The sequence below is a fragment of the Wyeomyia smithii genome, chromosome 1 (assembly GCF_029784165.1).
Source record: "Wyeomyia smithii strain HCP4-BCI-WySm-NY-G18 chromosome 1, ASM2978416v1, whole genome shotgun sequence".
In the NCBI taxonomy this organism is placed as follows: domain Eukaryota; kingdom Metazoa; phylum Arthropoda; class Insecta; order Diptera; family Culicidae; genus Wyeomyia; species Wyeomyia smithii.
In genome coordinates this window covers 127,801,638-127,829,601 of record NC_073694.1, presented here as the reverse complement: position 1 = coordinate 127,829,601, position 27,964 = coordinate 127,801,638, and the positions used below count along the sequence as shown (strand labels likewise).

The 27,964-nt window shown below is 36.2% G+C and overlaps 1 protein-coding gene across 2 annotated transcripts in view; it reads left to right on the top strand.

The window, feature by feature from the left end:
• Positions 1 to 27,964, top strand: part of LOC129722931 (coatomer subunit beta) — a 71,654-nt gene that overhangs the window by 3,211 nt on the left and 40,479 nt on the right. For both annotated transcript variants that reach the window (XM_055676804.1, XM_055676796.1), the window contains exon 4: positions 16,244 to 17,061. In XM_055676804.1, coding sequence (XP_055532779.1) covers positions 16,244 to 17,061 — 818 coding nt within the window. The remainder of the gene's footprint in view (positions 1 to 16,243; positions 17,062 to 27,964) is intronic.

Here is a 27,964-nt window from a genome sequence, read left to right as displayed (position 1 = left end):
ACGTTGTTTTTTATGTGATGCGGAAGCAAATCCCAGGGACATTCCGTTTCAAAATTTAACCTTGTGTTTTTATTTGACATGGATTTCGTAGCCCACCGTTATATTGTACAATACAATTGCGCAGTTAGCACTACGACACGGCCTCGAGTCCAGCTGGGAGCCTTTTATGATGCAAATCCGGAAACTAAACATTCAAACAATTTAAAAATGCAGTAGTAATCATACGACCAAAGTAATAATTTACAGGGTGGCCACTCTCTCCAGCTTCATTTGTTGAACCATTTCTGAAAAAACATCAACTTAAAAATTTGTGAGCCAATTGGCTTGATCCTCTCTGTTATAGAAAACCTGGTTGTTGGTTTCAACCAAAATAGACAGCGGTTTAGTAGCTAGACCTGCGAAATCTAGATTAATTAGCCAGATGGGTCTACTACGAAAGGCTGAAACTCAAAAGGCTGAAACACGAAAGGCTGAAATCACGAAAGGCTGAAAACTACATAAGGCTGAAAACACGAAAGGCTGAAAACACGAGAGGCTGAATCAAGAAAAGCTGAAAATCATAAGGCTGAAATTCACAAAGTTCATTTCTAAAAGAACACTCGCGGCCTACGGCCGACTCGATTGTCCGAGATGTATGCTGTCCTTACTCGCTATCGCTCGTTCGGACTAAACTAGGGGATCACCCCTACGAGTCAGTAGACCTAGGAAAACGAACGAACCTATACAGAGGTGATTTCTGCGGGGGGGCTGCCCCCCCCCCCGCAGTGGCCGGCGCTTCCGACAGCGGGTCGCCGGCGCACACTCGCGGCCTTCGGCCGTCTCGCCCTGAATCATCTAGGAAACGTGTACAAGAGTCAAGTGTGTATAGATTCAAATGTTGCCGAAAATTAATTTTCCATTGCACAAACCAATTAATACTCAAACATTGAACTCTGTCACTTTATAAAGGTTTGTTATCCATGTCTCCGAATTTTTCAACGATTATGATTCATGTTACAAAAGTTTCAGCCTTTCATGTTTCAGCCTTTCGTTCATTCAGCCTTTTGTGGCTTCAGCCTTTTGTGCATTCAGCCTTTCGTTATGAAACATACTTTTCAGCCTTTCGAGTTTCAGCCTTTCGGGTTTCAGCCTTTTGAGTTTCAGCCTTTCGTTACTAACCCGCCAGATAAGCATAATGAAAAAGCGAAAAATCAAAACTTGCTTTTGAGTGGTCATCCTGTTATACGTTTGTATTGCCTTTTTAAGGCAATCACTTTATATCCTAAAATTTACAAGTCTTTTTCACAAATCTATAGATTTGTTTTGCTTCTTAGTCTAAATTTCATCTTCATAAATTTTCTTTATGGTCACTTTTTGGTCTCTTTTCGGTTCTTTTTTGGCCTCTTTTTGGTCTCTTTTCTCAGTCATTTGGTCTCTAAAGTTCCTATTTTTGAGTCACTTAGTCGCTACCAGCTCTGTATTTTGTACAAAACTCTTTGCTAATCATGGCGCGAGTAACGCAATGTTAATGACATTTTTTTCTATTCAATAACAATAAATTTATGTTTTTGGAATCATGGTATGTAAAAAAACCTAAATTAATCCACCTAGCGGTCAGACTCAGCCTTTCTCATTAAAACTTATTATTTGTTAAGATAGATTAACATGAACGCTTAAATCCAATTAAGATATATTCACTCTTTGGGTTCTAAAATATTAATATTGTAATTGAAGTGAAATTATGAAATTTGACGTAATGTTAGTGCTTAGGATATAGCGAAATAAAAGAAATGACTCCTAATTTCGAACAATTTAATCACGAGCGATACCGGAAACGTCCAAACAGAACGATACCACATTCAAATTATGTTGAGGCCACATGTATTGATCAGAGAAGGTATAGTTTTAAATAGTCTGAATATCTCTTCTTTCCATAACCTTTCAACCACACTTAAAATTGTTATGAAGTTCGTTATTTGTAAGTTTGAGAGATGACTCGTTCGTTTGACACTAGTTATGTTCAAATAAGTCGTGTAATCTTTGAGATAATAGACTTACGTTGTTTTGAAAAATCAATACATAACGGTTGCTTAAGTTCGATTATTATCAAATAAAATGGGAACGTATAGGGCAGCCAAACTTTGAAACCAAATGTCCAATTAAAATTCATCAGTTAACGCTTAACTAGCCCGTTCATTTGATATTAATATTGTTTGAATCGTCTGTGTAGTTTCTGAGATAATGAATGTGATTTTCACATATTGATACATTACATACAAAGTTACAGCCCGATTACAATGAAATTCAATGGGTGTTATGAGGCAGCTAGACCTTTTATTTGACACTAATTTTGTTGGAATCGGTTCAGCAATCTCAAGTATTCTTCGGAATGTTTTTTTTAAAGCTAGATTTCACATTTTAAACATAACAGACAAAGTAAGCGTCGGATTGCAAAACAAATCAATAGAGTCTTAAGAGGCAACTAGACCTTCCATTTGACACTGATTTTATGAAAATCGGTCCAGCCATCTCTGAGAAACATGAGTGAGTTTAAACAGTCTCCAGAACACGTTTCTTTCCATAACTTTTGAACCATATGTTCAATCTTAATAAGATTAAAAAGTTAAGGCTTTTTGAGGTAGCCCGTTTATTTAAAACCAGTTTTGTTCAAATCGGTTGCGTAGTTTCTGAGTTATTAATGTTTCGTGATTTTTACTTTTTGATACATAACCTTTAAACTGAAAATCCGATTTACAATGAAATTTAATAGGGTCTTAGTGATAAATACCATTTGGCCCTTTGGAGCACTTTTATTTCTTCGGTTTTGCAAGTAATTGCTATCTTTCTAGGAGAAAGGCAAAAACAGTTTACGTCTGAAGTTTAAAATAAACAAATAAATATACACTGATCAAAACATTTGTTTACGTTTGACTGCATTTGCATAAAAAGTAACTACACGACATAATTGCATTTTTTGAAAAAAAAAAATGTGACGACATTCTGTTTCTGAACAACAGCCTGAAGTGACCAAATTTTATCAAATATCAGTATTTGTGGAACCTTATGATACCCAGAGGCCAGTAATCAACTTCAGACGCCGTTTAAAATTTTTAGATATGTAGTTAGTAGCTTCCGGATTCTGAGAACAGCATAAAAAGAACAAATATTACCCAATGTGAGTTTTCAAGAACCGGGAGAATGCTAAGAGGCCGGGAATCAACTCCACACTTCATTAGTACAATACCCAATTTGAATTATGTTGATGTCAGATATTTTGATCAATCTATTTCGTTTTTTTTGCTTAGCTTTTGAACCACATATCAAACTATAATGAAATTTGTTACTTGTAAGTTTGAGAGACATTCCGTAGTTATGTTCAAATAAGTCGTGTAATCTTTAAGATAATAAACTTACGTTGTTTTTACAATTTGATAAATAACGCTTGAAATAAAAGTCCAATTATAATAAAATGAAATGGCAACTAAACCTTTCATTTGACACTGAGATTGTTGAAATTAAATCAGCCACCTTTGGGAAAACGAATGAATTTAAAAAGTCATCGGAACATGCTTCTTTTCACAAATTTTGAACTAGTTAACCCTTAACTAGCCCAATCATTTGATATCAATATTGTTCAAATTGGTTGTGTAGTTTCTAAAATAATGAAGTTTCGTGATTTTCACATTTTGATACATTACAGACAAAGTTACAGTCCGATTACAGCAAAATTCAATAGGGTGTTATGAGACAGCTAGACCTTTCATTTGACACTAGTTTTGTGGAGATCGGTTGAACTATCTCTGAGAAAAGTAAGTGAGTTTATGCTGTCTTTGGAATATGATTCTTTTCATAGCTGGATTTCACATTTTTAAACATAACAGGCAAAGTAATTATCCGTTTGCAAAAACAATCAATACAGTCTTATGGGGCAACAAGACCTTCCATATGACATTGATTTTATGAAAATCGGTCCAGCCATCTCTGAGAAACATGAGTGAGATTAAACAGTCTTCAGAACACGTTTCTTTGCATAACTTTTGAACCACATGTTCAATCTCCACAAAATTCAAAAGTTGAGGGTTTTTTAGGGAGCCCGTTCATTTGAAATTAATTTTGTTCAATTTTGTTGTGTAGTTTCTGAGATATTGATGTTTCGTGATTTTTACATTTTTATACATAACCAAGCATGGAAAAGTTCACTCACTAGCAATATTTCATGCAAATGTGTTCTTTGATTAATCAGTTATCGTTCAACTATTTCCACTCGCGTACAAGTTTTCCATAGAAACGCTGCTGATTGTTTTTCGCTTCTAAGAGTTCCGAATACCATAGAAGGAGACTGAATGATTCAAACACGATAGTATTTATTGTATCCAAGTTCACTTGCATTCAACATTATCGCGAGAAGCTTTGAGATATTATCGCCAAAGATACAAAATTATGAATCCAAATGAACGTTAGATTGCGTTCAATTGTTTGCTTGCCGGAGCAAATAGGTATCATCAATGCTTACGGAAATTGTAGCATGGTGCATTAGCATCTGATACTTGAAATCACCAAGAATCATCGTGGTATATCACGGTGAAAGCACGACGTGGAGTAGCCGAATTACGCCTACAAGCAACCAACATTTGAAAGAATCATTGCGATCGCTTGAGTGCAATCGTTTACGATTCTTTCGTGAAACATTCGCTATATGTTGCTCGCTCCGCCTAAAGCAGGCAATACTGAAACAAAATCATCAAAGAAAGCTACCATATATTTCTTTGCTCTAAGTTGTCTCTTGCAAGCTTAAGAATGTGTAACTTTCAATAGCGATGGTTTGCTAGGATTGAAAGCTTATAAATAGCACGTTCAGAAATGATACCCGAATGATTGTTATGCGATACGAGTTTTTCCATCCTTGTACATAACCTCTAAACTAGAAATCCGATTGCAATAAAATTCAATAGGGACTTATGCGGCAAAAAGACCTTTCATTTGCAATCAATTTCATGAAAATTGGTTCAGCCATCTCTGAGAAAATCGAGTGAGATTGGGAGAGCGTTACACACACACACACACATATATACAGAAAATGCTCAGCTCGTCGAACTGAGTCGAGTGATATACGACATTCGGCCCTTTGGAGCACTTTTATACCTTTAGTTTTTTCAGTGATTGCTATACCTTTCTAGGAGAAAGGCAAAAGTTAAAGAGATTGTTTTTAAGACACATCCGCAGAATTACCGTAGAATACGACAGCCTGTTTTTTTGTCAATGTATTTCTTGGAATTGGTTTGGGAATACACTCAATTTAGGGTTAATTAATTCAATGGTCTATCTGCTCTAGATGACGTTTATCTCTATAGCCGGCACCGGTAACGACAATGAACAACAGCAGAAGCTATGTGCAGCTATGCGGTTTCACTTGCTGCCGTATCCAAAACAAGAATGAAATTGAATTGTTTTGAGGCTGTCCTTTGTATCAAGTTGCACTAAGATATCTTAATTTAGGCAGTGGCTACGAAGAGCCTATAGACGAGGGCAAATAGTGCATTCCCTATAACAGTTCATATAACAATTTTCTGCATTTTACGATAGCGTAGATAATTTTATAACTATAAATTAATTGCTAATGAAAGGTCTTGTTGTCCCATAAGACCCTATTCAATTTTATTGAAATCGGACTTTTAGTTTAGAGGTTATGTATCAAAATGTAAAAATCACGAAACATCATTATCTCAGAAACTACTCAACCGATTTGAACAAAATTGGTTTTAAATGAACGGGCTACCTTAAAAACCCTCATCTTTTCAATTCAATAAAGATTGAACTTGTGGTTCAAAAGTTATGGAAAGAAACGTGTTCTGGAGACTGCTTAATCTCACTCATGTTTCTCAGAGATGGCTGGACCGATTGTCATGAAATTAGTGTCAAATGGAAGGTCTAGTTGCCCCATAAGACCCTATTGATTTGTTTTGAAATCGGAATTACTTTGCCTGTTATGTTTAAAAATGTAAAATTCAGCTACGAAAAAGATCATATTCCGGACTTGGACTCACTCACTTTTCTCAGAGATGGCTGACCCGATTTCCACAAAATTAGTGTCAATTATTAAGTCTAGCTGCCTCATAACCCTATTAAATTTTACTGTAATCGAACTGTAATGTACCGAAATGTGAAAATCACGAAACTCCATTATCTCAGAAACTACACAACCGATTTGATCAATATTATTATCAGGTAAGCGGGCTAATTAAGGGTTAACTGATGAGTTATGATCGAACACGTGGTTTCAAAGTTTGGCTGCCCTGCACGTTCCCATTTCATTTGATTATAATCGAACTTAAGCAACCGCTATGTATTCAATTGTTAATAAAACAACGAATGTCTATTATCTCAAAGATTACTTGACTTATTTGAACAAAACTAGTTTCATACGAACGAGTCATCTCTCAAACTTACAAATGACAAAATTCATAACAATTTGATATGTGGCTCAAAAGTTATGGAAAGAAAAGAAATTCAAAGACTATTTAAAACTATGCCTGCTTTGATCGATATATGTGGCCTCAACATAATTTAAATGTGGTATCGTACTATTAGAACGTTACAAATTCATTGATTCCTTGCGATGTGTATAAAGTCTGCAAATGCACGACGAATCGGCCATAGGATATGATCAAAGTCAAATAAATCGTTTGAATGATAGGTTTCATCGAAATGACAACATCCTCGACTTTTGGCTTCTGTACATCGCCTTAATTCTGAATATATTCATATTGGGTGTTATTCGGTCATTCTCAGCAGATTTTCTGGCATCAATATGACACCTGAAATACCCATATTGGGAGGTATTTAGTTATTTTGGTTGTTTTCCAGAAACTCAAAGTGGTCGTCTTCAAATTCAAATTGGTGTCCAGGGTCAATGTTTGGTTTCTATGCATCATCTCGATTACGGAAATATTCATATTGAGTATGATTCGGTCATTTTCGACTGTTTCCTAGAAGTTGCCATTTAGAAAATCAAAATGGTGCCTGAGGTCAATTGTTAGCTCATTGCATTCTGGTTCCAGAGATACTCACATTGGATGGTATTTGGAAATTTTAGGCTTCACAAACCGGAAGTCGTCATCTTGAATTTCAAAATGGTATCAGATAATTTCTGGCCTTTAGGCGTCATTCTGGTTGAAGAAACACCCATATTGGATGTTATTCGATCATTTCGGCTGTTTCCCAGGAACCGGAAGTCGCCAACCTTGAATCCAAAATGGCGTCTGTGGTCGATCTCAGCTGCTGTGTATCATTCTAGATTCGGAGATACTCATGTTTCGAGAATTCGGCCATTTTTGGCTATTTTCCAGAAACCAGGAGTTGCCATTCTACAATTCATAATGGTGTCTGAGGTCAATTTTTAGCTTCTTGCAACATTATGGCTCCGGAAATTATCATATTGGGTGGTATTTGGTCACTTTGGGCTGTTTTTCAGAAACCGAAAGTCATCATCTTGGACTTTAAAATTGCCTGTTAAATCAATTTCTGTCATCTGAGCGTAATCCTGGTTCCGAAAACATTCATATTGAATGGTATTTTGTCATTCCGGCTGGTTGCCAGACACCGGAAATCACCATCTTTAAATTCGAGATTGTGTCTGTGATCAATTTTTAGCTTCTGTGCATCTTTCTGGTTCCGGAGATACTCATATTTAATGGGAATCGTCCATTTCAGGCTGTTTTCCAGAAACCGGAAGTTACCATCTAACAATTCAAAATCTTGTCTGAAGTCGATTTGTGGCTCCAGTGCATCATTACGGTTCCGGAAATACCCATATTGGGTGGTATTTGGTCGTTTGCCGCTGTTTTTCCGAAAGCGGAAGTCGCCATTTTGGATTTCATAATGGCATTTGGAGACAATTTCTGGATTTTGAACGTCATACTGGTTAAAGAAAAACTCATATTGGGTGGTATTTGGTCATTTTCATCCGTTCTTCAGAAACCAAAAGTCGCCATCTTTGAATTCAAAATGGTATCTATGGTCGATTTTAGCTCCTGTGTATCATTCTAGATCCGGATATCATTATATTGGGTTGAAATCGGCCATTTTGGCTGTTTTCCAGAAACCGGAAGTTGCCATCTTACAATCTAAAATGCTGCCTGAGGTCGATTATGGAATATATTTGTTACCACTAAAAACATTTACCTGCCAAATATGCTTCCATTTAGTTGATTAGTTCGCGAGATGTGCAGAAATATGTGCAGAAACATGTGCTTCCAGAAAAAGGAGGGGCGTCGAATCATTATGGACATATTTGTTACCTCTGAAAACATTCGCATACCAAATCTGGTTGTACTTTCTTAATTGGTTCTTGACCTGTGTGTTTCATTTGTATGGGACCCTTCCCTTATAGAAGAGGGAGGGGTGTCAAACCATGATGCACATATATGTTACCTCTAAAAACATTCACCTGCCAAATTTGGTTCCATTTAGTTGGCTAGCTCTCGAGATGTACAGAAATTTGTGTTTCATTTGTATTGAACCCCTCCCTTCCAGAAAAGGGAGGGGCGGCCAACTATTATGGACATATTTATTACCCCTTAAAACATCTACATTTAAAATTCAGTTTCATTTGCTTAGTTTGTTCTTGAGTTGTGCAGAAATTTATGTTTTATTTGTATGGGACCCCTCCCTTCCAGAAGAGGGAGGGGTCTCAAACTATCATAGGAACCTTTATCGGCACTAAAAACCCCTACATACAAATTTTGACGTCGATCGGTTCGGTAGTTTTCGAGCCTATATGGATCAGACAGACAGACCGGACTGCCTTTTATAATGTATAGATTACAGCATCAATATTTTAGAACCTAAAGAGTGAATATACATTTATTGGATTGAAGCGTTAGTGTAAATCTATTTTCACAAATAAAAGTTTGAATGAGAAAGGCTGGGTCTGACCGCTAGGTGGATTAATTATGGTTTTTTTTTTGTTAGGGAATTAGAATTACGTTGTCCATTGATGTGAACTTTTGTAATATACCCCAGTCAATCGCTATACGTGTCCCCTTGCAAAATACAACGACCAGTATTGTTGAGTGATCAGGTACCTGCACCGACACGCTCCAGTCAGGTAAAATAAGATTTATGAAGCCAATCACCTTCCCAGGGTTCAAAGACCAAATCTCTTTGAGCTGTAAACAGCCACTGCCGAGAAACCTTGATCCGCGTTTAAATAATGCACCACAACTGCACAGCAGATGTTCCGATGTCTCGCTTTCCATATTACAAAAGCGACAGATATCATCCTGAACCCGACCAATGTTCTTTAAATGATATCTACTCGGACAGTACCCCGTTACTAGGCCGACGTATGTACGAATGGCTCTTTTGTTGAGCTCTAGGTGCTTTTTCGAATGATTCTCGTTTGGTGTTATAAATCTTTTAGATTGCGAACACTTTTTGACATCCAACCAATTGATTATCACCTTTTGTTCCTTTGAGCGTTTAAGCTCCATTTTCACTGCTCAGTTTGATAAACCGCAGAAAGTTTCTGGGCCGATAAACTGTGAGTTAAATTCTTGTTTTGCAAGTTCGTTTGCCTTTCCATTCCCACCAATGCCACAATGTCCTGGAACCCAATACAAATTTACTGAGTTTGTTTGACATAGCTGTCGCAATGTGAGAATACATTCCCAGACAATCTTGGATGTACATTAGGGTGGGCGAAAAATAAATGTTAGCTCCCATGCACTTTTCGTGTTCCTTATGGGTCCCATAACAACTGTGTAACTTTTCAGATCGATCGGTGAAACGCCCGATTTGCGCCCGATTTTTAAAGTTTCCATACGATTTTATATGGGAAAATCCACTTTTTCAATACTCATTCTCTAGAGATGTCAAGTTGGCTCTTAAAAAAATATCGATACATGATATTTGTAGGAAATTTTCCTGGGAAAAACTCTTTTGAAGACCGTAAGGCGCTACGATGCTTGTAGAAACAGCTATTCACCCCAAACTGATTGAATGTCTGACGGACTGCTCACCATTGAAATTTTCCAGCAACACTGCTTTTCCTTAGCACAGGAAAACCGCTTTTACTAGTTAGAGTTCGGGATGATCCTTGGCACAATCTTAAACTGATACTGAATTTTATTCTCAAAAAACTTAGCTTATATAGTAAAAAAGTTTATACAAAATCACATCTTAGGGGGTAAAATTACAACTACTACTTTGAGGCTAGCTGAGGAATTCGTATATCTTCTAAAATCACTTTCTAAGCCTAGCCTTAGTTTGTTGAACAGAGATAGAAATATAGTTTTACAAAAAATACAGTAACTTATCGTATTCCTATCCTTGATACAATTCTTTCCCTCCAATACAGAGATATAAATTTAAATGCATTGCATTGGTAGCATTCCCTAACACATTCTTTGAACAGATTTTCCCTAACTCTAAGCAACCTGATAAGGACAGAAAATATCTTTGACTGTTATCTTAGCATTTCAGACCTACTGATAGAACGCGTTGTTTACTCGAGACGCGAGCTTCATTCCTTATATCAAATATAGTGCAGCGATATGTCCCCCGCGCAGGATAAGTCATACACCACGTGTATCTCACATACTAGTAAAAACAGAGTTCTTTCAATCTACGCGTAGGCGTGTACGAAATCACGCTATGCAAGAAGGCGTGGAAAATACGAAAGGGCCGAAAAAAGGACAAAATCCCTTTTTGCCTTATCCCTTTTATTCCAATTTCGTTTTCATTTGACATGGACCTACTCCTCGTCACATGCCAGCATTAACTCTATCACGATGAAAAAGGTATCAATTCGTGACGGCGCTACAAGACTCTAATGAGCATTATTTAGGTTCTTATAGAATCATTCAAGAACATGCAACATGATATTAGGATATGTTTTATTATTTTCTTGTTGTTATATATGACCAATAAGCCCATTAAAGTCTTACCAAAGGACGTTTGAGGTGTTTTGAGCTTGTGAGTGTGATCAGGGTGGCCACTTAATCGGGAAAACGGGAAATGCGGGAAAAAGTCGGTAATTGAATTACATCGGGAAAAATGCGAGAAGTCGGGAATTTTTTTATTTGATCGGGATTCTGTTACCAAGATTTTTTCAAAGTATTGTGTATGATGCAATTTCAAATGATGGAGAAGTTGGAAGTGCAGGACTGCAAGTTGGTTCCTTAAAAGTCACATTTCTCTTCAGCAGTCAATTTTTTAACCAAAAAGTCACAAAACTTACTTTTTTTGACCTTTTGACCTGACAAATGTCTTAGAATAGCATAAAACTTCGAAATCTGTTTTTATTTAAAAAAATTGAATGGCCTCTGTGGGACTTCTCGAGATGGTTAAGCGAATTGAAACCTGGGTCGAAAACCGGAGTTTGGGAATGGAAGTTAGGCTGATACAAATTTCGAATTCTTTTTATGTCCAAGGTTATCAATGTTAGCAGAGGGGGTGGCGAAAAATAAATAACACCGAGACGAAAAAAACGAAATATCTTTGATCAAAGTTTGTGTGCAAGTTATGACGTTTGTAACTTGCACTCAAACAAATGTTGAAAAATAACACTTTATTATTATTATTATTTATTTCGCTTGCCTTTCGACGACACTCTCGCTGTCACCTGACTTGTTTGTTGCTAAATTAAGCATTTATGCTGTCGGAAAACTAATGAAATGAACGAAACGGTTTGAGCTTTTTTTTTCCCCTTCCAGTATTCAAAATTTTTGAAGGGGGGGGGGGGGGGGGGGTGACATAAAATGAAAATAAAATTTGTAACGGCCTTACCAGTTTATCGAGAAAACGTTTTTAGTGAGAGAATCAATCATAAATTCTCATATGTACAATAGAAACTGTTTCATTTTCTAAGAGCAATGCAGAATAAGTTCCACTGTACAATCTTACTAACATCACTAGTTGTTAGTAGTTATTTGAATAAACAAATTGAGGATAAAATAGGTGGCACACAGTTCTGATTCTCCACTTTTTCAAATAGATTTTTATTTCAGCTAGTCTTTTTGAAAATATATTTGGCGAACTCTAGCGAAACTAGCTACCATTTCCGCTTAGAAACTCAATGCTGGTGGAATTTTGGGTTAGGGACGAACTTGCTATGCGGAGCAGTTAATTGAAAAAACATTACAAACTTGCCCCAGAATAGAGCAAACATTATTTTGGAATTTTTTGAAAAACTAATTTTTTTACATATTTCAAATTCGTATTTTTCTGTAAATTACACAATTTGGTTGTAAAAAAAGTGGAAGAGGTTGTTTATAAGACACGACCGCAGAGGTAGCGTAGAATACGACAGCCTGTCTTATGTCAATGTCTTTCTTGGAATAGATTTGGGAATACACTCAATTGGGGTTAATTAACTTAATAGTCTCTTTGCTTCAGATGACGTTTACCTCTGTAGCCGGCACCGCAGTTTCACTTGCTGCCGTTTCCAAAACAAGAATGAAATTGAATTGTTTTGTGGCTGTCTTTTGTATCCAGTTGCACTAAGATATCTTAATTTAGGCAGTGGCTACGAAGAGGCTATAGACAAGGGCAAATAGTGCCTTCTCCATCTATGATATAACAGTTCAAATAACAATTTTCTGTGATAGCCGCACGTTATATAGCAAGCCACACACGCTATATAGCAAGCCACGTACGCTATACAGCAAGCCACACAAGCTATAGACATGCACATACACGCAATAAACATACACACACGCTATACACAGCTAGCCACGCACGCTATATAGCAAGCCACGTACTCTAGCCACACGCTCTATAGGAAGCCACACACACTTTCAGTTTCGGGTTGTATTCACCCAACGATATCTGAATCGGATTACCGCTGGTGGGGTCCAACTCAGATCGAAGGGAAGCCGAACTGAAAGAGGTAAGAACTGCAGCTTACCACTACCACCGCCGTTGTTGTCCGCTGCTGATCCACTTCGCCTACTGCCATCGGTGTTGATGTGCGCTGCTGTTGCCTGCTGCTAGTAAACTGTTTTGCTTGAGGAGAAACAGTCTCCTCTATAGCCCAAAGACATACGCTGGATGCTGGTGGTTTCTCAAACCACCTGACGATTGCGGCGGCGGTGGTGGTGGTGGTGGTGCCACACGCGCTACAGACATGCATACACGCCATAAACATACACACACGCTATATAGCAAGCCACACACGCTAGCCACACACCTTATATATTAGGGATACACGCTACAAATGTTCATACACGTTATGTGCACACACCCTAAATATACATACGCTGGATGATGGTGGCATCTCAAACCACCTGGCGGTGCGAGTCTCTTTCAGTTTCGGGTTGTATTCACCCAACGATATCTTAATCGGATTACCGCTGGTGGGGTCCAACTCAGATCGAAGGGAAGCCGAACTGAAAGAGGTAAGAACTGCAGCTAACCGCTACCACGGCCGCTGTAGCCCGATGCTGATCCACACTGCCTTCGCCTGCTGCCATCGGTGTTGATGTCCGCTGCTGCTAGTAAACTGATTTGCTTGAGGAGAAACAGTTTCTTATATAGCCCGAAGAGTGCATTCCCGGCTAACTAGGTACTTCATTCTGTCGTCCTTTTTAGGGAAAGGCAGCAAGCGACCAATCAAAAGTCGACATTTGCGTTTCGACAATGTTCAACAATTTTCAATATTACAATAGTTTGAACAATCAGATTACAATTTTCTGCATTTGGACGGGTGCTTAAATGATTTTCCAATCGATTGCTGCAAAAATGAGAGAAATCGGTTGGAAACTGACTGGGTTTAAAACGTTTGAAATTGGACAATTTTTTTGAATTTTGAAATTGGGTCCCTGTAATTGTTGCCGTAAGACGTATTCTACGTGAAAAACTATTTTTGTTGTAAATACAATCAGAAATGTTCTTAGAAAACAGCGTAATCGTTTGCGAGGTTTTTCAAGAAAACATTTTATTTATTTTATTTGCATACGACTTTTTACATTTTTGTTTTGCAACTGATCTTAGGGTACGATGCTGGCCTAACTAGTCAGACGTCGTAGGTTCGTGTCTCGGCTCGAGAGAGACTGTTATTGTCTGCAGGATCGTAGCGCTAGCCCTGCAATCGCCCCGTGCACTAAACAGCTGGCTGCTAAATCTGTGGCCAATAAACAAAAATACTTTGAATATTCTAAAAGCCAAAATAATTAGGTTGATTGGTGTAATGTTTCCGGCAAAGCTGTAGATGGTAGTTCTATTTAAAAAAATTGATTGAAGATCTCAAAAAGCTAAGTTGCCAAATGCTACAACGTTGATTATTTTAACACGGAAGAAGTTAAAATTTCTGAAGATTTTTTTTTCGAAACCAGAACGATTTATTTGATTGGTGCGGTGTTTTCGGCAAAATTCTTGGCAGTAGTTGAGTATTAAAAATATTCAAAATTAAACATTTCAAAGAGCTGATTTTTGAAAAATATTATATTTTTATAAGCTGCATAATGTAAACTGAACATTGATGATCATGGAGAAATAAAAACTAAAAATTCTTTAGAAAAAATCCTAATAAAAAGGATTTGAGAAAATTTCAAGAAACATTTTTTTTCTTGAAGTTTAAAAGAAATTAAAAATAAACTTGTTTCCTTTTCAACGGTTTCTGCAAGACGTGTTCGTGCAGTAAAAGACTTTTAATTTGAAAAATAATAATTTAAGATCTGTTATTTTTTTAAATTTCGAAATCACTTATTTTGAAATGCTAGTCCCCAATATCATTCTTTTTATCAGCTTGACTATTTTGAATGCTGAATGTAAACAAGTTGAAGATGTTGGCAGATGTCCAGAGAGATGCAACTTTGATGGACTAGCGAATCAAAATGCTGAAATTCACTTTCGAAAAGTTTTGAAACTATGCAACGCGTGACAAACGAAATACAGTTAAATCGCAGTGTATTTCCTGAACGTAAAATAACATTATCTTCAATTTGAGAAAAAAAAACGCAAATCCATCCAAATCCAATATTCTTTTTACTTTTAGGTTAAGTAGTTTTATGTTCACCCTTAACTTCCCATGACTTTTTCCGATGATTTGAACAACGGAAAAAAATTGTACGCAAAGTGCTGTTTTGTTTGTTGTTGTTCCCCTAATAGGTTGTTATGCGTTGAATAAAAACGGTGTTTATATCATATTTTAAGAAGACAGACAGCACAAAATAGCTAACTCGATTATTGATTGCTCAATGGAAGGTTTGCAAATTTGAGAAAATCGCAAAAATTATATTTACCCTGTGGAAAGGCAAAAGATGCATTTTATGTAACTAATCAACTGTTTGTGTAGAATGTCCCTAGCAAATTCGGTAAAACTGATATGCGTATATATGATTACTTCCAATTTAAGTTTCAATCGTCGATAGAACATAACCTAGTTACCGTTTTTGACAATCGGGAATTTCTTGCAATCATGCGGGAAAAAGTCGGGAAAAATGCGGGAACTCGAAAATGTAAAATGAGTGGCCACCCTGTGTGATACATGGCGTCCTAGGATAGTTTTGACAATAGCAATAATTTTGTTCACTCCTTTTAGTAACGTGCAATTCTTTCATTATGGCTTCACTTCTTATGAAATTAAAACACTTCCTGAACAACGCAAGAATCACATTCCATAAAATTGTTCCCCGTTTTCCCACTTGAAATTTTGTGAATATATTTTGAAGCCCACTTTCAGAAATGAATGTGACCGCCATTCATTTACTGATTTGTCTATAAACCCATGCACCACGTCAAGGCTCAGTTTAATCGCAGGGTCATTGTTATGTGAATGATATCAAAATTTAAATTTTATGGAAGCCTTACCTTTTTACGAAATATTTATATTCCTTCGACATCTTGATTTTGAAATGATTGTGATTAAGTGACGTTAATTTGAATTGTGGAAAAAGGACGTAATAAGAATTGTCGTTCAAAAAGCAATGTAAAATAAGGTTTTACTGTATAATAAGCAGTTTTCAATATGCATACAAGACTTTGTGAATGCCGGTTTTTTTTTTTGAAACTGTGCTCGAAAATTGGTAACTTTCGTTCCCAGACTTCGGAGCGAACCCAAAACGGACGTGAACAGGCTTGTTTCAGTTTTCGAACGAACCGGAACCCGAACTCAAATTTTTTCCGATGTCGAACACTACTCTTATCGTAATACTATCCGTAGGTAGTCCGTAATAATTGTTGATTTTTACAAATGCAATGCATAGCATTATAATTTTACCGATATAGTGTTAAAATGTCGCCCTGTTTTGTTTTTTTTTTCCAGATTATCTAAAAAGGTAGACCGCCCATCGCTTCGTCAGTACTTGATGGATGGGGATTTCTTCATTGGAGCAACACTTGCGTCAACTTTAACAAAACTTGTTTTGCGGTATGTTGAGCTGGAATCTAATGAAAAAAAGCAGAACCGACTTTGCACTAGTGCCATGTTAATCATGAGCTCAATTCTTCATCTTGGCAAATCTGGATTGCCTGCAAGAGCTATAACCAACGACGACCGCGATCGAATATTTCTTTGTTTAAAAACACTGAGTCAGCGAACAACAGAAATCGTACACATTTTCAAACAGTCTTGTCGTGATGCATTAGCAAACATGTTAAGTGCGCAAAATGAAGAAGAACAACAAACTCAAAGAGATAAACGACAGATTACAACGAAAATTCAACCAGATGATCCAATTTCATTTACCCAATTAGCAAATGGAAAAAACGATCAATTAGGTGAAAACGTGTTTGAATCAAGTTTAAATCAAGCGCTTGCAGGAACGAAAAACGCAGCACTTTCGGATGTTGCATCACCAAATAATAAGTTAAATAAAGTGACCCAACTAACTGGCTTTTCCGATCCTGTTTACGCTGAAGCGTACGTGCACGTAAACCAATATGATATAGTACTCGATGTACTGATTGTTAATCAAACCAATGACACATTACAAAATTGCACACTGGAGTTGGCTACTGTGGGTGATCTTAAGCTGGTAGAACGACCGCACCCAGTTGTGCTGGCGCCCCATGATTTTTGTAACATAAAGGCAAATGTAAAGGTATCTTCAACAGAAAACGGGATTATATTTGGAAATATAGGTACGTAAATTTTAATATTCCATTTTATTTATACCTACTTCGACAAACAACTGTTTGTCACAGTACTTTTACTTTAACATTGTTTTCCACTCACTAAGCAAAAACATCATTTAAGACAGGCCTGACAACAGCAGTCGGGCCAAACTTTGGAAAACTTTCAAATTTCAGCTGACTATGATGCTGGTTACCTTTGATTTTGATATAGAAGCAGCCCGTTTTAAATTTAATAGCCAAGGGTGATATCAGTTGAAGCTTACCATAATAAAAGTAAACTTACAAGCGACAACTATATCAAATAGAGAAAACAAACAATGACTTTTTGAAATTTTTCCTTTGGTAAAACAGGATTTATATTTATTGTTGTCAGGTTTTAAAATAACATGAGTTGAAGAGTTGATGAGAAACTTAAAACCATTGTTTTTTTTTTAGAACATGTGTCATATTGATATCAAAATCTAATACCGAAATCCTCGATGAGTCTAAATTCTCGTCTGATACTGATGAACGACGATTATTTTTTACTGCCTGCATTCTTCAATCGTTCTTCATTTATGAAATGTCGGATTGATAGTTTCAACTTTTAACACACCTAAAATAGAATGGCATTACTCGTGTAATATAAAATTATGCAAAAGTGTTTTTATCACAAAAAATTCCAATCCGAATACATGAACACATGGGCCAGATGTAAAACGTGTTTCAAAACTTAACGCGGGCCACGAGAAATGAAGTAGAGGGCCGGATGCGGCCCGCGGGCCGTACGTTGGACACCCCTGATTTAAGACAACAAATATATCACATTTACGAATTTGTAAGTAGCGAAACAGACTAGAAACCAATCACCTTTTGACGTGAAATTCTACACACAAAATTTCAGGCAAAATTACTTGTCATAAGGGAGCGTTACTAAACCCTGCGGTCTTTCGTTTTCTTTTAGTCAACTCCCTCGTCTCCCCATAACTTTTAATAACTTGGTCTTTTCATTTCACTAAATTGCATGTTTTCGCCATAACCATAAAAACTAAATTGTTATTAAAAATTCAGTATATTCTACATTTCTATTAAAGAAACCCATTCCAGGGATGCCATACCCTGGGCTTGGTGGTTAGCCCATAGGGCGCGTACTCCCGGGTGGCGGATGGGAGTGGGAGATGAAGAGAGTTGGCCATCTGTTACTTTTTCTTTTTCCTATTATGACTTCTCTTGGCTATCTCCTATGTGGCAGAATTCTTCTACTTATTAAAATATGCTTTTATTTTACAAAAGGCTAGTTTTGAAGAATGGATCTTACACGTGGACAAAACCACCGTTTTGTTGTTTTTGTTTTTCGCTTTTTTTCTTTCTTTTTTTTCTGTATTGTCTTTCTTTTTTTCTTCTACTTTTTCTTAGAAATAAATCGTCGGTTAGATTCGGTGTTGGCGCGACTTAAAATTTTGCAATTTTGAGTTTTCGATGGCAAACGATGCTAAATACGATTAAATTTTATCTCACAAAGACCCGTTTCAAAATTCACAAAAAAATCCAGAGTTTTAAGGAGGTGTGCTTTTATAGCTCAAATTTGAAATGTCCTAAAAAAGACCTCAAAATGAGATTACAACTCGTATAACTTGCTCATTATCGACCTGAACAGGTTCAATTGAAATAGGAAGTCTTGAAATTTGAAGTTTTTACGGAAATGAAAAAAGTTTTCGACGTTTCTCAAAACGGTTTTCTCGAAACTGTGAGTTTTGAGTTGTTGAGTTCATAAAAATATACAAAATATATTTTGTTGATTTCATACTGACATTACTGAAGTCTTTCTATAAGCGGGGGATAGCGCGTAAAAACGCATAAATTCCGAAATCCGCGTGAAAAAGCGTAGAAAAACTGCGTGAGGGGAGACATTAGGCCTCTGTCATGCTGGATGCCGAAGCGGGCGGTCGGGCGGGATTCTTGCCGTGGGTAAATAAACATCCGTAAGTAGAGCTGTTCATTGGTCTACGGTGGGAGTTTCGCCCGATCGCTCGCGTTGGCGTTCGGCCTGGCAGAGGCCTTAGTGTACCATTATTTATTATATCCTTTTTTATCTTTTCTCTTTTTCTATACAATAATGAGTCAGACATTATTATTATTATTTTTATTATTATTGTTATTTTAATATTATTATTATTTTTATCAAATTTTTTTAAATGCATTACAAGTGCATACATCCCAACCAATGTCTTATTATGTATGGCTAGTGATTTACTCGAAATGAGATAGTGGAAGTGCTTGAGGGTTGCACGATGTCATGCTCAATTACAATGATTCGTGCAAAAATCTAGTATTGCCGTTCTGTCTTAAGTCAGTAAGTTGGACAATACTGTTTTGATCCGCCTGATCGCTTTATTGTTCCATCTCCACTATTCTACTAGTATAGCATGGACGGTGTATACACTGGAGACCTGGCCCTAGGCCCCCTTCTATACTACACAATAACAATTACAATTACAAGAAACCCGTTCAGGGATGCCATAGTAATTTTGGAAAAAATAATAGAAACATGTTTCGCGAAAATTTAAAAAAATCAAATAATAAAAATAATGAAAAGCAAATAATAAATAATTTGTAATATGCGATAGAGTTGATTGTTGATTGAGTAAAGCAGACAATCATTTTATGAGGAATTAATTTTCATCAATCATAAGCAGATCGACTTGAACTGTCCTACAGTACGGTCGCATTTTACCAACAGCTCGCGGCTAAGTCTTAGACTACCGAGAGATATTGAAATTTTGTTTTTCGCTTTCAACAGGCAATCTTTCTAAAAGACTACCTGTTGAAACGCAAAGTAATGAATTTGTTTTTAACGTTACGAGTGTTTAGTGAGTAAATTTGGTTTGAGATATTTCTACTTAAATTCTATAGTGAAGTGAAATGAGCGGGGGCCTAGTGTGGTTGGTAACGTCTCCGCCAACCACGCTCGACGCCTGGGTTCGAATCCCACCGCCGACATAGGTGTCGATGGTTGTGAGGTGGCGTGATCCACTCACAACCAACCCAACTGGTCTAGATTCAATCCTAGCCGACACCGGGAGATTTTCTGAGGCGAAAAATCTCTGGGATCACGCCTTCCATCGCATGAGGAAGTAAAGCCGTTGGCGCCGGTCCGTTAATAAACGGGTCGTGAGTTAGGGTCCTGGGTGTGGAGACGCCTCCCTGGGCGTCGGTGATTGGCCACAACAGTGGCGGAACCAGACCGACGGAAAATAAGCGAGAATAAAAAAAAATATAGTGAAGTGAAAGTGTAGTGAAGTTTTTCAGTTATGCCTGGAAGAAATAAAAAAGCTCGCTTTGATGCGGCTTCAAGGAAACGTGAGGCATCTCCTCCAACTGACACTGAAATTTCGACTAACAGGTATGATATTCTTTCTTCCGTTGGGGATCAAGAAGTTCAAACTTCTCATACTGAGCATAAAGCCGTTATGAAGAAGGGTAAAGTTCCACCTATTGTGGTATTTGTAGCAAATTTCAAAGCATTTCGATCAGAACTTTCATCATTTCTGTCGGATGTAAAAGTTAATTTTCAAATTGGCCGCCAAGGCGAAATTCGTATTTTGGCCGAATCTTTTGATGGCCATAAACATCTTTTACAGTATTTGACTGAAAAGATGTATAAATTTTATTCTTTTGATGCCAAAAACGAGAGACCGTTTAAGGCTGTTTTGAAAGGTCTTTCAAATGATCAATCTATAGATGAAATTGAAGATTGTTTGTCAGAATCACTTGGTTTTGCCCCCAACCAAGTAATTTTGATGAAACGAAAGGCAAATGCCAAAATTAATCAAACTGGAATACACCAGGAAAATTACTTAGTACATTTTGATCGTACCAAAGTACATAATTTGAAATGTTTGGAAAAAGCACGTGTTTTATTTAACGTGCGAATAAAATGGGAAAATTTCAAGAGACATGGAGGAGCCCATAATCTTACGCAATATCGGGATTGTCAAGCCTATGGTCATGGAACTCGAAACTGGCAGCAAAATGTATGATTTGTGGTGACACTAGTCACACGAAAGACATCTGCCCCATGAAAGAGACCACTAATAGTTTCAAATGTGTAAATTGTGGGGGAAATCACAAATCTAATTTCTTTAATTGTCCTGTAAGGTCAAAAATTATTGCTTCCAGACAACGTAGGAATTCTAAACAACCTGTTGTCAATGTGGATAATCAAAATACTTTCAAAACTGTTCAGGCATCACCAGCACTTTCATTAGCAGGTGTGTCTGTAGGTAATAATTTAAATTCAGATAACAAATTTCAGACAAATAATCCTGTTCAACACCAGGCTGTTCATATGCCAGTGTCCTTTCAGGTAATATTTCAAATTCAAACAGTAACAAACCATTCGTGTTTGGTGCTGAAAAGTCAGCCGGTATTGATTTAGGTAGTCCAACTCCCGAAAAGATTGAATACCTACAACAATCCATGCTGCAGTTAATGTCCGCTTTGTTGAACTGTAACTCGATGTATGAGGCTGTTCAAGTAGGTATGAAATTTACAACTAATATTGTTATGAAATTGAAATTCAGCAATGATTTCAAATAATGCTGTAAATTTTCTAAATTGGAATGCTCGCTCTTTAAAAGCGAAAGAGGATGAATTTTTCAATTTTTTAACAGTCCACGATGTGCATATTGCAGTTGTGACTGAAACGCTTTTAAGGCCAAATATCAAACTAAAAAAGAACCCAAATTATATAGTTCATAGGTTTGATAGAATTGATGTTGCCGGTGGTGGAGTTGCAATAGTTATCCACCGTCGAATAAAACATCGTGTCTTACCCCATCTTGAAACCAAAGTTATCGAGAGTTTGGGAATTGAAATTGAAACAAGTATTGGCATTTTATTTATAGCCGCAGTGTATTTGCCTTTTCAATGCACTGGTGAGCGAAACAATTATTTCAAGGGAGATTTGCAAAAACTCACAAGAAATAAATCTAAATTTTCACTCATCGGTGATTTTAATGCGAAACATCGATCTTGGAATAATGCTCAAAGCAATTCCAATAGAAAAATATTGTTTAATGATTGCTCGGCTGGATTTTATTCAGTTTTATTTCCAAATGGTCCTACATGTTATTCTTCTATTAGGAATCCATCTACAATTGATTTGGTACTAACAAATCAAAGTCATTCATGCAGTGATTTATTAACTCTTGCTGACTTTGATTCTGATCATCTTCCCATAACATTTTCTATTTCCCATGGAACTATTTTATATCCCACTAGATCTGTGTTAAATTATCACAAGACTAATTGGGATATCTATCCCAATCTACGATCGCAGAAAATTTGAACGATGATATTATTTTACAAAATAATGCTGACATTGACAGAGCATTAGAAAATTTTAGCAACTTAATACTCAATGCCCGAAATTTATCAGTTCCTAAGGCTCGAGTGAAATTTAATGCACCAATTATTGACACTGAACTTCAACTTCTTATACGTTTGAAGTACATACGGAGACGTCAATACCAAAGATCTCGTGATCCTGCTTTGAAAATTATTTTTCAAGAATTACAAAAGGAAATTAAACATAGATTCACTTTCTTGCGAAATGAGAATTTCATGAGAGAAGTTGAACAACTAAAACCTTATTCAAAACCTTTCTGGAAGCTTTCGAAGGTTCTTAAGAAACCTTCGAAGCCCATTCCAGTGATTGCAGTTTTCTAACGAATGAACAAAAATCTCAAAGACTTGCTCAGCAGTTTGAGAGTGTTCATAACTCCAATTTGAACGTAGTAAGTCCTATTGAAAATGAAGTAAACCAAAAGTATGATCAGATCACCACCCAAGAATTTCTTCCTGAAGAGGTATTGGTAACAAACTTGAATGAGGTGCGAACTGTTCTCAAAAAATTCAAAAACATGAAAGCACCAGGAGATGATGGGATTTTCTATATCCTCATCAAAAGACTTCCCGAAAACTCTTTAAATATCTTGGTAAAATTTTTTAACAGATGCTTTGCACTAGCACGTTTTCCTACGAAATGGAAAAATGCCAAAGTCACTCCAATTTTAAAACCCGAAAAGAATCCAGCTGAGGCATCATGTTATCGACCAATTAGTTTACTTTCCTTTATTAGCAAACTTTTTGAAAGAATAATTCTTAATAGAATGATAACACATATAAATGAGAACTAAACTAATAAATCTGAAGGCTATTCGACTGGAGTTGCTCTTCTAGACATAGAAAAGGCATTCGACAGTGTTTGGTATAAAGGTTTAATAGCTAAAATGTCAAATTTCAGTTTTCCGCTTCACCTACAAAAATGATACAAAGTTATTTAACTGACCGCACTCTCCAGGTTAACTATCTAAATGGTAAATCTAATAGATTGCCTGTTAGAGCTGGTGTGCCTCAGGGGTGTATCTTGGGCCCAATCTTATATAACATTTTTACTTCTGATCTTCCTGATTTACCACCAGGTTGTGAGAAATCTCTGTTTTGTGACGATACAAGCATTTCCGCAAAAGGAAAAAGCCTTCGTGTTATGTGCAGTCGGCTTCAAAAAAGTTTAGATATATTTTCTTCATACTTACAAAAATGGAAGTTTTCCCCTAATGCTTCTAAAACACAGTTAATTATTTTTCCTCATAAGCCAAGAGTTTCATTTCTCAAACCCACCCATAACCACGTTATTAAGATGAACGGTGTGGTCTTAAATTGGTCTGATCAAGTTAAATACTTAAGGCTAATTTATGATAAGAATCTTACTTTCAAGGAGCACATTGAAAATATCCAGTCAAAGTGCAATAAGTATATCAAATGTTTATATCCTCTTATCAACAGGAATTCTAGACTTTGTCTCAAGAATAAACTGTTAATTTATAAACTAATTTTTAGGCCAGCAATGTTATATGCAGTTCCCATCTGAACAAGTTGTTGTGCAACCAGGAAGAAGACACTTCAAAGGATTCAGAATAAACTTTTGAAAATGATTTTGAAGCGTCCTTCCTGGTTTAGCACGAACGAGCTACATAGGCTCACTAATGTAGAAACATTAGAAAATATGTCAAGCCAAATTATCAACAAATTCCGACAAAAATCGTTGCAATCCTCAATTGCAACGATTAACTCATTGTATAATCAGTAAGATAGTTTTAAGTTTATTTTAAGTTTCGTTTTATTCCTCTTTTTTCTCCTTGACAAGTAGGTTCAATAATTTTCCTACAAATACATTAACTTAACTGCGAAAGCTAATAACATTCAATAATTTAAAAAAAAGCGTACAAATATATATATATATATATATATATATATATATATATATATATATATATATATATATATATATAATAGTGTAGAAATGTCACCATTTGTGGCAGAACACACAATATTAATTCTGAATAGATATTTTAGTACATAAATAAACCATTACAAACTCCCCCCCCCCCTATTAAAAAAAAAATCAATCATAAGCACCTCCCTGACACGTTCGTAGCCTGTTCTTTTGTATACGCGGAAATGAAATGGCATGTTACACTGCTGTGTTTCACACTGCTATAAACAGCGACATCGATAGATTAGGCAACACTGAATGGGAGTGAAGAGCACGTCAGATGTCTTTCCTTTGCGGCCATTGGGGCTCGGCATCGAGTGGTTCGTTATAGTGGGGGTACTGTCAAACTATAGGTAATGAGATTACGGTGTCAGGGAGGTGATCATAAGTCATCATCAAGATAAAGAAAATTGACAGCAGAAATTTTTAAAAGTAAAATGTTACTCTTTTTTCATAAGAGATATCAATTTGTTACTCAACTTAGCTATGTTATATGCAGAAGTGTTCTAAAAGTTTATAATAAATTGAATGCTCAATGCGCAACACTCAAGTTAAATAAAATTTTCGCAAAAATATCAATTTCGTACATGAAAAAAAACAACAACAGATGGATGACTTTTTTTTAATATTTACAGTTATAATATTTTCCAGTTATACGTTCACAATAAGGCTGTTACAAATTTTATTTTCATTTTATTTCCGAAAAGTTTGAAACAATCCCCATTCTCGAACAATTTCTAAACCTGCTTTTAAAACCTCATAAGAACTGATGTCTTGAAAGAAAACATGCTGATAAAAGCAACGGTACCAGTGGAGTAAAAAACCGCAGGTCTCTCGTCGTCTATGATTGCAGCGGTACTCTTCTAATCGTACATTTCAGCGGTACACTTCTATTCGTACTGCTGCGTACTGGTACACTTTTGTTCGTACATTTCTATTCGTGTGCAATCGAGGAAAAACTGCAATGCTGCTGTTGATGATGATTGAAAGTTTATCTCATAAATATGATTACCATTTCAACAAGAATTAAAAATTTTGCAACGGATATTTATTCAATTTTATCTTCGATATTCACTAAATAATCGTGACCGGATAGTATCGAAAGAGTAAATTCCACATAAACACATTTATAGAAGAGTAAGAGCCTGCGAATGCTTGTGAATTTTTTGTTTATTTACTAAGATTCATTAGAATCTCCTTTTACATTCCAAAATGGTTAGATGATATATTATTATTCAAAGCTTTACCATAATAAACCTATGTATATTAGCAGTCTTCGTAATACAGCGAATGTAGTTGTAGGTAAATGAAAAAAATTGTCGAGCAAAAAACAAAAATGGAATTGTTGATTGTTATGGTTTTTTGCTGGAACTTGTTAATAATTTTGTTAGACATATCTTCTTATGTTTGCCAATTGAATGAACCTTTGTAAGGGCGTCTATATTATTTTGAAAGTAAGAACCATATCAAAGATTTGGTTTAATCAAAGTTAAATAAGATAAGACCATTTATTAAAATAAAGTAAGTATTATTGGATTTGGTTTTCGAGGATATAGAAGTAATTCTGACTTTGACGCATTACGAGAAATTCTTGGTGCTTTTCCAACAAGAATGATATGCCTGTGCCTTGTCAAATACATGTTGTTTGCACAAAAAAAATATTACAGGCTAATACTAATATCGCCAAATATATACGATTTTCTTTCGAGTGTTGTTGAATATATTTCAAAAAATTGATTTCCAGGAGAGGCTGAAAATAAAAATACGTACAGTCGCTGAGCAAACACCTTGATTCTGTCTGCAGGCTCTGTATATTTTGTAACAAAAATCCCCTAATTACAGTGTTTAGTCCCACGTCACCATTTCTTAAACCCCAAGGGCTGTATACCTTGTAGTATTCATCTCCCAGAATAAAACAGTTATTTACCATATTTGTCAAAATGCATAGTTTTCCATCACATAGAAAAATGCCAATATCTCAGCTCCCCGATAAGATATCAAGTATCTTTTTGCATGTAAACTTTCGTCGTAAATCCCGCTTTGCAATGAAAATTTCAGTTCTTGATCAAAAATTTTTTTATTTGTGTTTTGTAAGGTTTTATATAAAAACTATTAGAATTTTTTTTTGTGATGTTTAATGGGCTCTGGGAGTCAAAAATCTGAATGCAATGCTGAACTAAACCATGCAAAATATTCAAAAACAACCCCAAAAAAATAAAAAAAATATATGGAGAAATTTAGGAATCGAACAGAATTGGAAAAAGTGCAAAAGAGGGGGTTTGTAGCTTTAAAAAAAATCATTTTTTCACAAATCACGCTTGGGCAACCTGAAAACAATTGATTAGAAAGTCGAAATGTTTTACAAAAATGCTATAAATAACATTATCTTTCAATTTAGGGCTGAGCACCTTGACTTTTTCAACATCGTTTTTTTTTGGGACACCCTACTGGAGAGCCGGCTCCAGGATCATTTTATTTCTCTTACCATTTTCTGACAGTGTTGCGCGGAACGTATCAAATATAGTTTACGCGTTCCACTGAACTGAAAAATTGCAGGGTTGTGGAAACCATGATGTAACGATATGTCAAAAGCAGAATCGGCCATATTGGAAAAAAAAAATTGCCAGCGAGTAGGTTTGTTTATAAACAACTAGGGCATAAAAATTATCGCATCTCATAATATATCATTTGGATGCATTTAAATTATAAATATGGCAATGTTACATACCTTGCTACCACTATTCATTAATTTAAGTAACAATTTCCAACTTAAAACACCTGAATTTGCGGTATTCAATTGCCTGGTTAGTGAGGATATATCAACAAACACGAAAAAGTTATTCGCTGTTGCATAGTGATGCTTCGTCTCCAACCCTCCAAAGTGAAAAAACGCTTCCTCACCCCGCGCCTAGTTTTTGGTCAAACCGTTACACCATGTTCTACTCATCATGGTGGAAACCTGCTATAAACAAGGGATACCAGATACCACAGCTCTTTCCCCTCAAAAAAATTAAACTTGAAAGAAATTTTTAAATAACATTATAATATTTTCAGATCAGCCTTCGCCGTATTAACCCATTATGGACCGGACCTAGATCCTGATTTTTCTCCAACGCGATTTTCACAACACAGGCTTGTATTGTTCTCATCAACCGAGTATTTCACTGTTCGTTTTTCCGAACAGTGGGCCAATGTGTGATAACAAATCAATGAATCCTGAATCATATGATTTCATTGAAATTTATTATTTATGTGGTTCAAGAGCTTCAAAGCATTTGGGATGTACATAAACATTACAGTTTTTACAAATGAATATTGTGGGTTTATGACAATGCCTTCATCTTCTTGATTTTTCATCGTGAGCTCTAGCTGGAAAGTGTTGTCTAATACCTAAAATCAACGGGAGGGAGAAAATATACCACATTTACTTCAGATGCCCGTTGAATAGCTAAAGTTTCTTCATCATCACTCTCTTCCTCCAGTATAGCAAAAACTTCATGCATCGTCAATGCGCGGCGTCGATTCATCTTGATTTCTAAACATGAAGATCGAATTCACTGTAGATATACTTAGAGCAAAGTAATCAAAAGA